The sequence below is a fragment of the Oreochromis aureus genome, linkage group 18 (assembly GCF_013358895.1).
Source record: "Oreochromis aureus strain Israel breed Guangdong linkage group 18, ZZ_aureus, whole genome shotgun sequence".
NCBI lineage: Eukaryota > Metazoa > Chordata > Actinopteri > Cichliformes > Cichlidae > Oreochromis > Oreochromis aureus.
Window position 1 is genome coordinate 9,541,504 of NC_052959.1, and position 13,413 is coordinate 9,554,916.

The following is a 13,413-nucleotide window of genomic DNA, read 5'->3' on the forward strand; positions in this document are numbered from 1 at the left end:
TGCGTGGTGTGATTGGATGTCAACAAACAGCTGGCCAATCAGATTTCACTACAGAGAGCGAGGTGGTCCAAAACGATTAAAGAGCGCAACGGTTGAAAGTACAGCTGTGTTAGCAACCCCAGCAGGCTAAAAAGTATGAAACTTGTGGTATATTAAAAAACCAAACATACAAATGAAGGATAATAATAGCATTTTTCTTTATTTACAGGTATCCTTGGTCCAACAGCCGTTAAAACGTTTATCTTTGCTATTTTCCCACTATGTACAATAAATTCATTTCTGAAAAAGGACATTAACATGTTTATAAAAAATCTACATCAGCTTCTGCATACGAAAGCACAATCTCATCAGGAAAACGTTTTCCCTCATGACAAAATTCAAATATAAAAGACAAAAACACAAAACAGTGCTCACATAATAAATGTGCAATAGGATTAGATATATGATGGAAAAGAAAAGGGAGGGGGATGTTATTGCATAAATAGACAGCATAACAAATCATAAGAAAATAATAAATACACAGAGGTCTGAATGCACTGTGTGAATAGAACTATCTGCATTATATCTACAATAGGAGGCTATATTTAAGTGTAGTCTGTACCTTCACATATCTCTCCATTTAGAGCGAAATTTTTGAGAAGCAGGCATTGACAAAAAAGTGAATATTTTATGGGTCTGACTCCAAATAAATGAATCTAAACCAAAGGAAGCAACCGAGACACTGCACAGCACAGTGGAACGATACATCTCCTCTGCTACGCCAGGCTCTCTAACAGCTGAGAGTGTATCTCCTGAAAGCTCGGCCGCTGCTTGGCGTTTCTCCTCCAGCAGCTTAGCATGAGATCCTTGTAAATTCTGTCAGGACAACAGGGAGGCTTCGGCAGGTACACCTGGTAGGATGAAGCACAATACTCTCAATATAGTATTATGAGTATTATAAGTGTTATAAGACACATCTACATATATATCTGAGAACTATTACATCCTAAAATCCTCCACAGTGGCACTCAGGAGGACTGTCAGGTACAGTGGTGTGATGCTCACCTGTTTGCCCTGTTCCCTGAAGAACTCTCCTGTGTTTTCAATGACCTGCTCGTCAGAGAGCTGGGAGTATGGCTGCTCCTTACACAGAGTGAGAATTTCCCACAGAGTCACCCCGAAGGCCCACACGTCACTGGCCATAGTGAACTTACCCTGAGAAAAAAAAGATCATAGACAGATTGGTATAAATTTAAAGCTTAAAAATTCTAAATTAAAATTCATAAAATATTTAAAATTGATCTGCTGTCACCTCTGTATAGAACTTATACTAACCTTTTAAATAAGATAAGCTAAGATAAGATAACCTTTATTAGTCCCACACGTGGGAAATTTGTTAAATAGATGCGATATTTGGATTAGCAATAATCGTAGAACAATAAAAAACCCCAATAAAACTGTAGTGGAATGTCAGATTTCCCTTAGTCCATAAATAACGGATAAATGGAGGCAATAATGTCCCAAATCCATAGATCACTCACTAGTAGGATGCTCTCCCATGACATCCAGCGAATGGGCAGTACAGCTCTGCCCTGGATCCGGTAGTAGTCCCCTCTATAAAGGTTCCGACTCATGCCGAAATCAGCGATCTTTATGGTGTATTTCTTACCCACCAGGCAGTTGCGGGTTGCCAGATCACGGTGGACAAAGTTAAGAGAGGACAAATACTTCATACCAGATGCAATCTGCACTGCCATGCCGATCAGTGTGGTGTAACTAAGAGAGAGAAAATACATAGTGTGAGCTAAGTGGCCATTTGTGTCATTTCCCTGATGATCATTTCAATTACATGTGAAGGCGAGGACTTACCTGACCATGCTCTTCCCCTCCGTCTCCTCTTGTTTGATCTCATCTTCATCAGCGGCCTTTAGTCTGAGATTGCAGAGGAACTGGTTTAGGTCACCATTTTCCATGTACTCAGTGATCATGCACAGAGGATCTGTGTCCACACACACTGCCAGCAGACGGACGATGTTGGGGTCCCTCAGACGAGACATGATTCGGATCTCCTTCAGGAAGTCATTCCTGCAGAACGACAGGGACACGTAATCTACAACTTGATTGGCAACTGAATGAAAAGCCGTACCAGTAAATCTCTGTAAAAGTTTCTTTTACCTTGCGTTCTTGTTGGCATCTTCTCGCAGTGTTTTAACAGCAACAAGCAGAGGGGACTCATTGTTTCCCTCTATGGACAAATCCTCACCCAAAAAGTCCTGCATGCCCTCTGCCTCGCACAAGTGCACCTGTTTAGAGGAGCACTTTGTCAGTCCATCATCCACTTGGCATCCCTGGAAACCATCTGTTTAGCTCTGTTTAATACCACTAAGTGTTTCCTATCTGTCAGCATGTAGTGATTTCATAGTCTGCTGCTTTTACCAGGCAGCAAGCGCTGTCATTGAATTTTATAAATGATAGCTATAAAGTTACAACAGCATAATGGCGGCGAAGAGAAAATGAGTTTAAAGCCCTTAAAGCTTCGCCAGCAAACATTAGAGCTACAAAACTGGGCATACTTCTCCAAACTGGCCCTCTCCCAGTTTCTCCTTGAAGGTGAGCTTGTGTCTGGGGAACTCCCTCATGGATGAATCTGTGCCAGCAAAGAAATTCATGTTGACAGCTGTGATGGAGTAGGTGCTGCTGTCCGAAGACTCCTGCAGACTGATGATATCTGCCTCAGCATAGTGGGGGGCACCATCTGAGCCTCCGGCTGCAAAGGCTCTGCAGGAGGTACTCGATTCTTTTTTGGAAAAGAAAAGACGGAGCATGGGACGTGTTGCTGTAGCTGACCTCCAAAGATGTTCACTTATTTCCTTTAGACAGCTTACCGAGGCGTTCAGTGGACTGAGAAAACTCGGGCAGTTTCCGGATGAGACGCGAGGGCTCCTGGTAGTCGGCACAGAGGGGGAAGATTCTTTCATAGGTGGAGTTGGAGGTCGAGCCACTCTCACTGGAGAGAGACGAGTGGTGGAAGGAGAAGGCCCGTGTCTGGATGGCGAGACGAGCCGTGAGCTCATCATCCAGCATGCGACGAGATGCCTGAAGATGCAAGAGAGAAGCAGTTGGTATCTGCGGTGTTTTTACAACGTGAAAGTCTTGCAAGGTTTTGCAGGACATCGGTGTTGACATGTGATGATATAAGAAGAAACTGACATGGAGGGAAAGGAAAGCTCTGGTGCTTTTGATAATGACGTCTTTTTTCATACAATATCCATAGCCAAAAAAACAAAGAGACCCAAAACAACATAGCAGTAAAAATGCTGATTTGAGCATAGATCACCTTATCGCCTTCTTGAGTCTACTTCTTGTTTTCCTTTGTTCTATATATTTTAAAATTTGGGAACAAATTTCAGTTTGCAAACTAATTATGAATGTTGTTTTTGTCCATCCAGGGTTCAGTGCACACATCACACCATATGATCAGTTGAGTATGTGAATGTTGAATCATTACTGTATCTTCAAATAACTAAAATTGATTAAATGATTTAAAAAGAATTTTTTTTTCTCACCTTCTCCAGCATCTTTTGCCAGACCTGTCGCCACAGGATAATGACAATAATGGCCAATAGGATGGCTATAATGGCCACCAAGCAGCCAATCAGGATCCTTGTATTGCTGTCATCCACTTTGTGTGTAGGATCATCCCCTAATAAACCACATTAGAGTTGGATGTTGACATGGATTTAATGTAATTCATTACAGTTCAAATTCTAAAATAATTACATTTTTTCCAAACATAATGCTTTTGTTTCATTATATTATATAAGAAACCGGCCATTTATTCTAACAATAATCGGTAATTCTTGCTATCATCAGCAGGGGGCAGTGTTGAGCCAGGAGAAATTTAGGTCAAGCAACCTTTTAAAGCATTAGAAGTCCAACCACATCTAAAATAAAGTGCATGACACGATCAAGGAAATATAAAAACAGATTTTTTACATGAAATCAAAACAGTAACAACACGTTTATGTCTTCTTCTATCTCATATTTTCCCCTATTATTAAAATTGAAAACAGTGACTTAAATAAGAAAATATCAGAAGAGGTTTGGCTGGTCACCTGGTAATATTTTTGTTGGGTGTCCATGCTTGCGAGGAGCCATTGATGTATTGTACACTGCTGAGCCTGTAATTGAAAGAAATAAAGGTGGTGAGACACGGCACATGCTCCCTTTAGATTACTGAATTAAAGTCTCTAAAGCAAAGGCTACACCCGATCTTTGCTTTTCTTTTTCTTTTCTTTTTTTTTACCTGACTGGAAGGCCACCTCACTGAACAGCATCCAAAGGTCACTGAAGTGGAAGCGGCATTTAATGGTGCTGGCTGTGCGGTCCCCGAGGGGCACCGTGATAAAACGAGCGCTTTGGCTCACACGATCAACAGCAGGCCTGAAGGTCACCGGGTCTGCCTCCCACTCTGATCCTGACCGAAAGTAACAAGTAACCTGCCTGAACATCCTCACCCCTCGGCTAAACATGTTGTTGCAGTGAACCTGCGAAGGTGAGATGTGGAAGTATAAGAAAACCATGATTAAAGTACTTAAATAGTCTGTTATTATTCTGCAGCCCTTACTGACCTGGCATTTCTCTCTCTCTTTTTTTTTTACTTAAAAGTGCTCAAAATAGTCAGAGCCCAACTGAGATGATGGGGCAGGAGAAGGTGTAGCCATGACTAATCTGTCTAGCTGTGCAGTAGCAGAAATATCATTCATCTTACATCTCTGATCTCTTGCCACGGCACTTATCCGCGAAGATCAGGCTAATTATACAGAAAATGTAATTTTTTTCTTCCTCCAGCAAGGCTGTCCTATTCTTTTTTTAATGCCCCAATAAATTTTACAGCAGCTGTAGAAGGTGGGTGCTTGCCCAGCATAGTGCAGAATAGCTCCATTCAGCAAAGTGTTAGCTCTACAATTTAATGCCGCTCGCTTAAAATACCCCCTGCGCTGACTTCTTACCTTCATGGACGAGAAGTTTCGCACATGGTCGAACTCAAAGATCATCTCCACGTAACCTCTGGGGAAGCTCCTGTTGTTCCATCCTACATAGTCATAGCCAGGCCAAAAGTTGTAGCTGTGGCTGTGGAGAAAGTCGTCCAGACCCCAGGTGCCATCGGTCAGCTGGCCAAGCCCTTTCGTCAGCCTTGAGGAAGGATTTATAGTTGAGCTGAGGATAGAAATAGGAGTTTTTAAGGTTTTATTATATGCACATTTTAAAATGCGCAAATGTTGTTTTAGTTCAAAGAAAGTTTGTTAAACTCAGACCTTTCAGCTGATGCTCCATCGTACACAGAGTCATTGAAGAAGACATCCAGGCCTCTGTAGATCATTTGGTGTCCATCTGGAATGCTGTAGGACATCAGGCCATCTAAAGCAGGCAGGTCAAAGAGAACACACAGCTGATTCAGTGTTTGCTCACATCATATTACTATATAAAGTGTAATGTAAAAAAAATCGTTTAGGTGATGCTACTAGTGCGATTGGAGATGTTCCACTCTGAGTGTCATGACTAACCGAGCCATTCACAGCCGTAGAGCTCCACTCTCATACACACGATCATGGAGTGGTCGGTCACGGGCATAAAGCGGACAAAACGGGCAATGATGGGAGGCTCAAGATCCTTCAGGACCACATCATATGCATTACTGTTGCCTTCGATGATCTGGCAGAGGTGAGGAAAGATGTCTCATTTCCCACAAATACTCAAGTTGTTGGTGTTTCTACACGTGTTTCCCATTTATAATGGTAAACAAGCACCTTTTACAATGCTTTTGTAACATGTTGCTAGCATTCAATTAGAAGAGAACATTTGAAATATTAAAAACAAATGGTCATATATAGCATTTGATCTGTTAAAAAACATAAGATTTAAATGATTTTCAAATATACACAGTAGCTCTATTTTTCACTATCATGGCCAATGTTACACAAATTAAGACGATAAATAGCAGATTAGTATCACGTGTACACCTTATGTGAATCAGATGAACACATCTTTAAATCTTTACACGCTCACCTGCCTTCCCTTTCTGTCATGCCAGCCCACCCAGCTGCTGCCGTCGCGGCTGTACTTGATCCTGTATCGCTGGGCAAACTCATTACCCATGCCGTCGGCGTGCCGACCTTGGGTGCCCACGAGCGTGATGAAGTGCAGCGAACGCAGGTCCACCTGGAGATACTCTTTGAGGCCGTCCGCCTCTGACATGATGTCAGGACACCAAGCCCCGTCACCGTCTCCGTTGTCAAAGTCAAGTCTGACGGTGAGCAGGAAAATAAATGGAAGAGTCGGTACAGGAAAGCGAGGTCACAGAGTTCAGGTACACAAACACAGGGTAGAGAAGAAAAGACATAAAGTGAGGAAAAATGTTTCAAGATATGAACAAAGGAAAAAGCAGTGAGGAATAATGAAATGATATGCTATGCACCTGATTTTTCCTGTCTGAAAGAAATCATGTTTGCACACTTCCTATTATTCCATGTTACCACTGAACACATTGTTAACAGGCTGTAATTAGTTCACTAGTACATGATAGATAGACTAATCAGCCATAATTACTTTGTAGGGATTGTGATGTATTAGGCAGCAAATGAAGACTCAGTTGAAACTCATATTTTGGAAGCAGGAAAAAGGGATCTGGGTGATTTTGGATTGTAGCTTTGCCAGAACAGATATGATATGCTTTGGTTTGGCAGCTGGTGAACCTGTAACAGAGCCTTGGATGCCCAGGGTTGTACTTTGGGATCAAACGCTGGTGTCAGTAATAGCAATAGAGCTACTGCAGTGCTGGCAACGATTGAAGTATGTCACAGACCATAAACCACAGATCAGCCAGAGTACCCATGTAGACCCTACAACAGACAGCGAGTGCCAGAACCAGGCCATGAAGCAACCTGGAAAGAGAACTCATCTAATGAATGATGTTTTCTTTTACATCACGCGGATAGCCACGTGCATGCATGTGTGTTGTTTACCAAGGGAAGAGATGGAAGCAGGGTACACTATGGGAACGGAGCCAGCCAGTGAAGCCAGCAAAGTTTTGCCATGAAACCTTGGGCCCCTGCGTTGATCTGGATGTTGCTTTAACACGTGAGATGCACGCTCATTCACTGCAGTGGCATTCGCTCATTTCCAAACAGCATTGGAAAAACATACTCAGCAGGGATTTGAAGAACATGACAAAGAGTATCCACTTCAAATCCCCTTGATCTCATTTCAAATAGATGTGATGAAGAATCAAATCTCAATGGAGACTTGATTTAAACGACTTAAAGAATCTGCTGCGAATAGACTGGAGCCTGATCCCACAGCACACCTCATGACAGGTCGGTGCTGTTTGGGGAGACCTAAACAGCACTAATACTACTACTACTACTAATAATAATAGTGGTTGAGTGCAGTGTGCTACTTAAACATGCTTGCTGAAAGATGAAAGTATATTTTCTTAGCCCGAGTGAGATCATCTTATGAGAAAGAAAGTGAAAATGTATTTTAAATACGTGCTATAACACTATTTACCCCTTACCCTCAACACAAGCCTGTTTGTGTAACTGCTCTGGAGCTTTAAAAGATGAACTTCTATCATGAAACAAATCCATTTGCTGAATAAGTTTAAATGTTTTGAGTAAAAGATAAACCAATTTAAAAAAAATCTTGCTATGTTGGTTGAGACACAAAGTCTAAGGTGCTTTTTTATTAAAAGAAAGCAGCAGTTAAGTTTAGGAAACTTCTTCAAATAAAAAGAAATTGAATTTAGGGATTATCCCTGACAAACTATAATCTTTACGTCTAATGAGAGGAAGGAAAGTGGAGTATAAGAGCACAAACATGCCTTCCAAATCTTGCAGCGGTGGACTCAGACCAGTGGCTGGAAGCAGAGATGTCCTCATCCTGAATCTGCCCACCGGTCATACCAAGAGGATAGCGGCACATTTCTATAAGCACACATACACATAAATGTCCGACACGATCTTTCATATGTGCGATACGGTTAAAGTTTTTCCACATATGAGCGTAATATAAGGTAACTTTCACATAAAATCAATTTTTAAGCATTTTCTGGACTTTGAGTAGTTGACTGTAAGGTGGTCACAGCTCATCCCTTCCCCCTCTAGCCCTCTTCCTGCGGCCCTGCAAAGGCCTCTAAAGCCAAACACAAGCGTCACTGTGTAGGTGCCAGTCTAAGCAAAATGAAAAGGGAGTGGTGTTAGAGCTGCCCACTCTTCATTTTTCATCTTTTAAAATAATTTCTAGCATGACAAACGCTTGAGTTTGAAAAGCCTGACTCCCTTTGTTCTTATGTTGTGTGTGTGGCGACGAGTTGACAAGCAGTGAAAAGAGATTACAGTACTGCGTTGATACAAGGATGCCGCCATAACTGTAGAGTCAGTTGAGGCAGCAGAGTGTCATTGCTTACTTCCCGCCATCTTGACTTATATTTGAGTTTTAGTTAGAGCTCCGGCAAAATCCCTCACTCGCATTTTTAGAGAGCGGGCAAACAAGCGAACCTTTGACTGTGAAAATATTCTAGGGAGGAAAGTGAAATGAGTTCATATGTGTAAGGGAGTGTGTTAGTAGGTGTGTGTAGGTGTGTGTGTGTGTGTGGGTGCATTACCTACAACTACGCCTACAAATTTTCTAACTTTTTTTTCCCACAAATTCTCCCCCTTGCCTGTGAAAGGTCTGCCTGTTTTGAAGATGTTTGCTTTCTTGACCAACAGCTAAACCATACACACACACACACACACACACACACACACACACACACACACACACACACACACACACACACACACACACACACACACACAGAGCCCACCCACCTCAACCTGCTTCCCTCCTCTCCATCTTGTCAACATGCTTGTCCCTCAGGAATATGAAAAAGTTATTTTAAGCTTGAATATGATATATCCATACGTCTGCTTTGATCACACAATGAAAAATATTAAAAAAGCACTCTGATTGGCTCATGCAGTCATGGCCACTGTATCCAAATTAACTTTAATAAAGAAAAACAGCGGGTATTTGTCAGCGTAGTGCCAGCAGGGTAAAGATAAATGTCTACCTGGGTTGACTTGAGATCTCACAGTGACAGCCTGCAGGAGAACGAAGACGATCAATTTAACCTCCATGATCTTCAGTCTCATCTCACGGACGCCTGAAAGGAAGCTGGTGAAATCAGATAAACCAGTGTAAACTACTGTGTTACTTTTTCAAATATCCTCTCTGCAAATTCTCCTCAGCAAAGTCTGGGACTTGTAATTACATTTTGGATGTTTGGGATGAATTCAAAGGTTTCATTTACCACAACAGCATGTGCACAGAGATGCACGGTGGCATAATTTGCAACTCTGCTGTTACAAATTGCTCTATAATAGGAGACTATTAAAAGCCACAGCAACAAATGCCCACACAGACCTCTCTGTAACCCGGAGTCCTGCTCTTTCCCACGACAGTACGTACTGCCTGTATTTTATTTACCCTGCATGGACCACGTGAAGACGCGTGTCAGTGTCTGCTCAGAAACTGCACTTACTGTCACTGATGTGAAGCGTTAACCAAAATTTTTACAGTGGCAAAAATGCAGCAGGGCTTCTTTCAGACATAAATGTGAACGGAAATTTAAAAAACCCACTGAATTTAACACACTGCGTAACACCAATGAAGTGAATCCCTGAGAGGCTTCATTCCAGTAGAGGCATTTTTATAATCAGTGAGTAACTTTACAGTTACTGATTACTTACTGACTTTCAGCCAGCAGCTACTTTTACTTGAACATAAGATTAATTAGAAACTGAATGTCTTCCTTCATGTTGTCTCTCACTAAACTTAGGCAAGCTGACACTAAACTCCCTCAATGTCTACGTGGACATTTGAGTTAATAGCCACATATGTAAAACAAAAAAAAAGAAAAAGAAAAAGAAGAAAAAATACTTTTGACTTACTTTTGAACTTCTTCTCTCCTCAAACCGTTTTTCTTGGGAAATATTCCACATCTGTTGTGCGCCGATGCATTCAGGACCACAAGTTTGTGACCTCTGCCTCTGAAGGACTTCTTTCTGGAATAGCAAAGAGAGGGGAAAGGAGAGAGAGGAGAGGAAGAGACGCAAAAGGAAAGAGAGAGCGAGGGGAAACGAAGGCTGATGTAAGAGTCCTACTGGCCCGGGAAAAGAAAGAGAGAAAATAACACGCTTTGGGATTTTGAGGTGAGGCCAAAATCCCAGAATTCCACCTGATCCACAAATGGCTTCAATTATGGTGTATAGAGGCAGCTGAGAGCTGCAGTAGCAGCTTTCACCAAGAGCTGCTGACAGAAACAGGCTGGAGTTCATTTTCATGTGAAGATAAACCAGAACTGAAGGAGACGTGATGTTTGAGTAGGAAAAAAAACCTCACGGGATACAAACAAACTGCTCTTACATTTAAATGGACCATGCTCTCTGTGTGTGTGTGTGTGTGTGTGTGTGTGTGTACTTACAGGTAAGGATTTAGAAATAGGGAAAAAAGGCAACAGCCTTCTTTGCTAACAGTTTCATATGAAAGCCCGAAAGCATCCAGATAAACCTTTGTTGCTGTTGCATTCGTTGCTTTTTACATGTCTTATCTTCAGTTACAACAGCTTGGCATAGAGCTCCTATTTAAAAATGTTTGGAAAGCCAGACAGCTCTGGGTTTACATTCATGTTTAGCATATGCTATCATTTAAGGGTTTTATGCTGAGCTGAAGTATTTCGATATTGATTTTTAACTAGGATTTCTTGCAGCTTAATTTGGTCTGTGCAAAGCAGTCATCAGCATAAAAACATCACTTTTGTTGAAAAACTCAAGCAAACAAATTAACTCCATAAATCACTGTGTGACTATTATGCACAGAATATAATTAAAACTAGAACACAAAAACAGAACAATTAGAATCGTTCTTCTATTCAGCACTGCTTAAAATATATTCAGAATTTGGGTAATTTAGCCTGGTCGGATGACATATATTAAACTTAGATATATTTTGGTCTTTTATTCTACCTTTGACAAGCCTGAGATGTGAACGCTCTCTATCCAAGCTCCAATTTTAGCTTTGGCTGGACGTCATTGTTTCCTCATCTCTTAATGACCATTTCTTTCTCACCACGTGGAGCGAGATTTTTAATAGACGCTCCTATGGTATAGATTTCATTACATCGCCTCATTCTTGTATTCCGTACTTTACTTGAGTATTTTTTTGACGCCTTTTTATTTTTACTCGATACACTTTTAAACAAATATCTGTACTTTCAATTTCTTACATTTTCAAAACAGGTTTGTTACTTTCAATTTAACACATTTGAGGGGAGTTATTATTTCATGCCACTGCGAGCCTTCAAACATTAAAGGAATTTGAGCTTAAATTGTAACACATGAAAGGCAATCCTAATAGTGTATCAATCACCGAGGGCTATCACATACAAAGAGATGAAAGGGCCAAAACCATATAATGTATGACATCATGCAGTCATGAGTTAAAGTGTGCTAGATTTTTTTTTTAAAATTTTTAAACCAATGTATGTCTGTGAAGGTTCTCAGTCATCCAGGTCATCGTAGTCTAAGGAGCTTGGAAAGAAAAGCGTCTGGACTTCTTTAAGTTGCTTGAAGACATTTCACCTCTCATCCGAGAAGCTTCTTCAGTTCTAAGGGTCAAATGGTGGCGAGTCCCAGATTTAAACCCAGTGGGAGTTTCCCCCCAAAGAAGGACAAAGGACCCCCTGATGATCCTCTACCTAATCACATGAGCTAAGGTGTGAAAGTGGGCGTGGGTCCCAATCAGCCAGGGTTTCGGGTGAGCTCATTGTTAAACCTGCCCCCACCCTATCATGTGATTTCCTGAGGTCAGATGGCCCAGAATGTGAGTGGGCATTAAGGCGTCTGGGAAGGGATCTCAAAACTGGATTATAGATGGCAGACAACTGGTGTCGTAAACCACCGCCTCTGTTCAAAGATGGTCGCTCACAGTGGACGTAAATGGCTTCTTTCACTCCTCTTTCAAACCATCTGTAACCATCTTAAACCAATGTACTTAAGTAGCAGCAACTCAGTTCATTTCATCATGTAAATGTGGTCAAGATGTTCAGCTGAGCATCATAACCGAGAAAAAGTTGACTTATAAGTCACTTTTAACATGTCGTGGTTGTTGGTCCCAGACAACTTTTACTGTTACCACTAGGTGGCACTATAACAATTGCCTGAATCATGAAATAATTGCTAGAAAATGTTTTTTGAAAATAGTGTTTAGTGAACCTCCTGACGAATAAAAAAAAGAAAAATGAATCAAATATTTACATGCACATATACGTTTTAAGTTGTATCATATTTACCTTTTCACACATACTTCTTGTTGTATGTATGTGTACATACACATATATATATTTATGTATATATATATATATATTTATTTTAATATTTATCTATCAATATCTCTGTTTCTAGACTTCGTTTTATATGAGTGTTTGATGTTTGTTGTATATTAGTTGCTATGACAACTTAATTTCCCTATGGGATTAATAAAGTCTCTCTGATTCTAATTTCCTACATCAGGCTTTTTTTGGGAATATATTCCTTAAAAGTGTACTATGCAGTTCATTTCAGTTTTCTGGTGGGAAAGAAAAATCACACTGATGATGTAGAAGCCTCAAAAACTCATGTATGGAATATGATGCACTACAGAAGTTTGATCCAGACTGGATAGTGTATGTGTGAAAGATAGCAAATTAAAATTTCATGGCAAATGAGCAAAATGATCCTACGGACACACGCTTCAGCAAAACCTCAAAAGCTTTGCAATTTATATTCACCAGCATCTTTAGTTTAGATTGAAATGTAAAGTTGATTTGATAAAATCCCAAGGAGGATTCTGAAAAGGTAAAACATCAGCAAATCTCCAAAATGGCATAGTAAAGTAAAAATGGTGGACTTCCTGTCATGTTTGGTTCTTAGGTCTCATGGACCTTTCGTACATCGTGGGTTGTTGGATCTCTGTAAGAAATTTCATTCAAATAGCTCAGTCTGTGTGCTGGTTAATACTTTCATAGGTGACACTGTGGAGCCATTTGGTCCTCTCCACAGGCCTGACGTGTGGGCAAAATTTCATGAGCTTTCAAGTGTCTTTAGACCCTCAAAAAGGCGATTCATTTGACCAAGTAATGATAATAATTAGAGCAGATACAATTTGGCCTTCACACTTTTAGTGCTCGGGCCCTAAAAAACCCTCACAGGGTTATGATCTTGGTAACTAGCTGCTAGCTCCATCAAGTATATCTCACGTGTTCCTTTCATGAGTCAAAACAGACTGTTCTGTTTGACAGCCTTTCAGTGTGGAACTTGACCATGATGGGGGTCACAGGGCTTGAGCTATTCT

The 13,413-nt window shown here is 40.9% G+C and overlaps 1 protein-coding gene across 2 annotated transcripts in view; it reads right to left on the reverse strand.

Annotated features, from left to right (window-relative positions):
* Nucleotides 1-178: 178 nt before the first annotated feature.
* LOC116331992 (discoidin domain-containing receptor 2-like) overlaps nt 179-13,413 on the reverse strand; it is a 16,945-nt gene continuing 3,710 nt past the window's right edge. Inside the window, exons 2-18 of one of the 2 annotated variants that reach the window (XM_039601651.1) lie at nt 9,975-10,088; nt 9,095-9,198; nt 7,862-7,964; nt 6,049-6,286; nt 5,547-5,694; nt 5,298-5,400; nt 4,992-5,199; nt 4,286-4,526; nt 4,095-4,160; nt 3,546-3,682; nt 2,865-3,075; nt 2,553-2,776; nt 2,155-2,282; nt 1,849-2,064; nt 1,521-1,755; nt 1,045-1,194; nt 179-890 (exon numbers count right to left, since the gene is read on the reverse strand). In XM_039601651.1, the coding sequence (XP_039457585.1) occupies nt 756-890; nt 1,045-1,194; nt 1,521-1,755; nt 1,849-2,064; nt 2,155-2,282; nt 2,553-2,776; nt 2,865-3,075; nt 3,546-3,682; nt 4,095-4,160; nt 4,286-4,526; nt 4,992-5,199; nt 5,298-5,400; nt 5,547-5,694; nt 6,049-6,286; nt 7,862-7,964; nt 9,095-9,198; nt 9,975-10,088 (2,761 nt within the window). In that variant the 3' untranslated portion in view covers nt 179-755. Of the gene's footprint in view, nt 891-1,044; nt 1,195-1,520; nt 1,756-1,848; nt 2,065-2,154; nt 2,283-2,552; nt 2,777-2,864; nt 3,076-3,545; nt 3,683-4,094; nt 4,161-4,285; nt 4,527-4,991; nt 5,200-5,297; nt 5,401-5,546; nt 5,695-6,048; nt 6,287-7,861; nt 7,965-9,094; nt 9,199-9,974; nt 10,316-13,413 lie in introns of those variants that run through there. The other variant, XM_039601652.1, reaches the window with a different exon arrangement.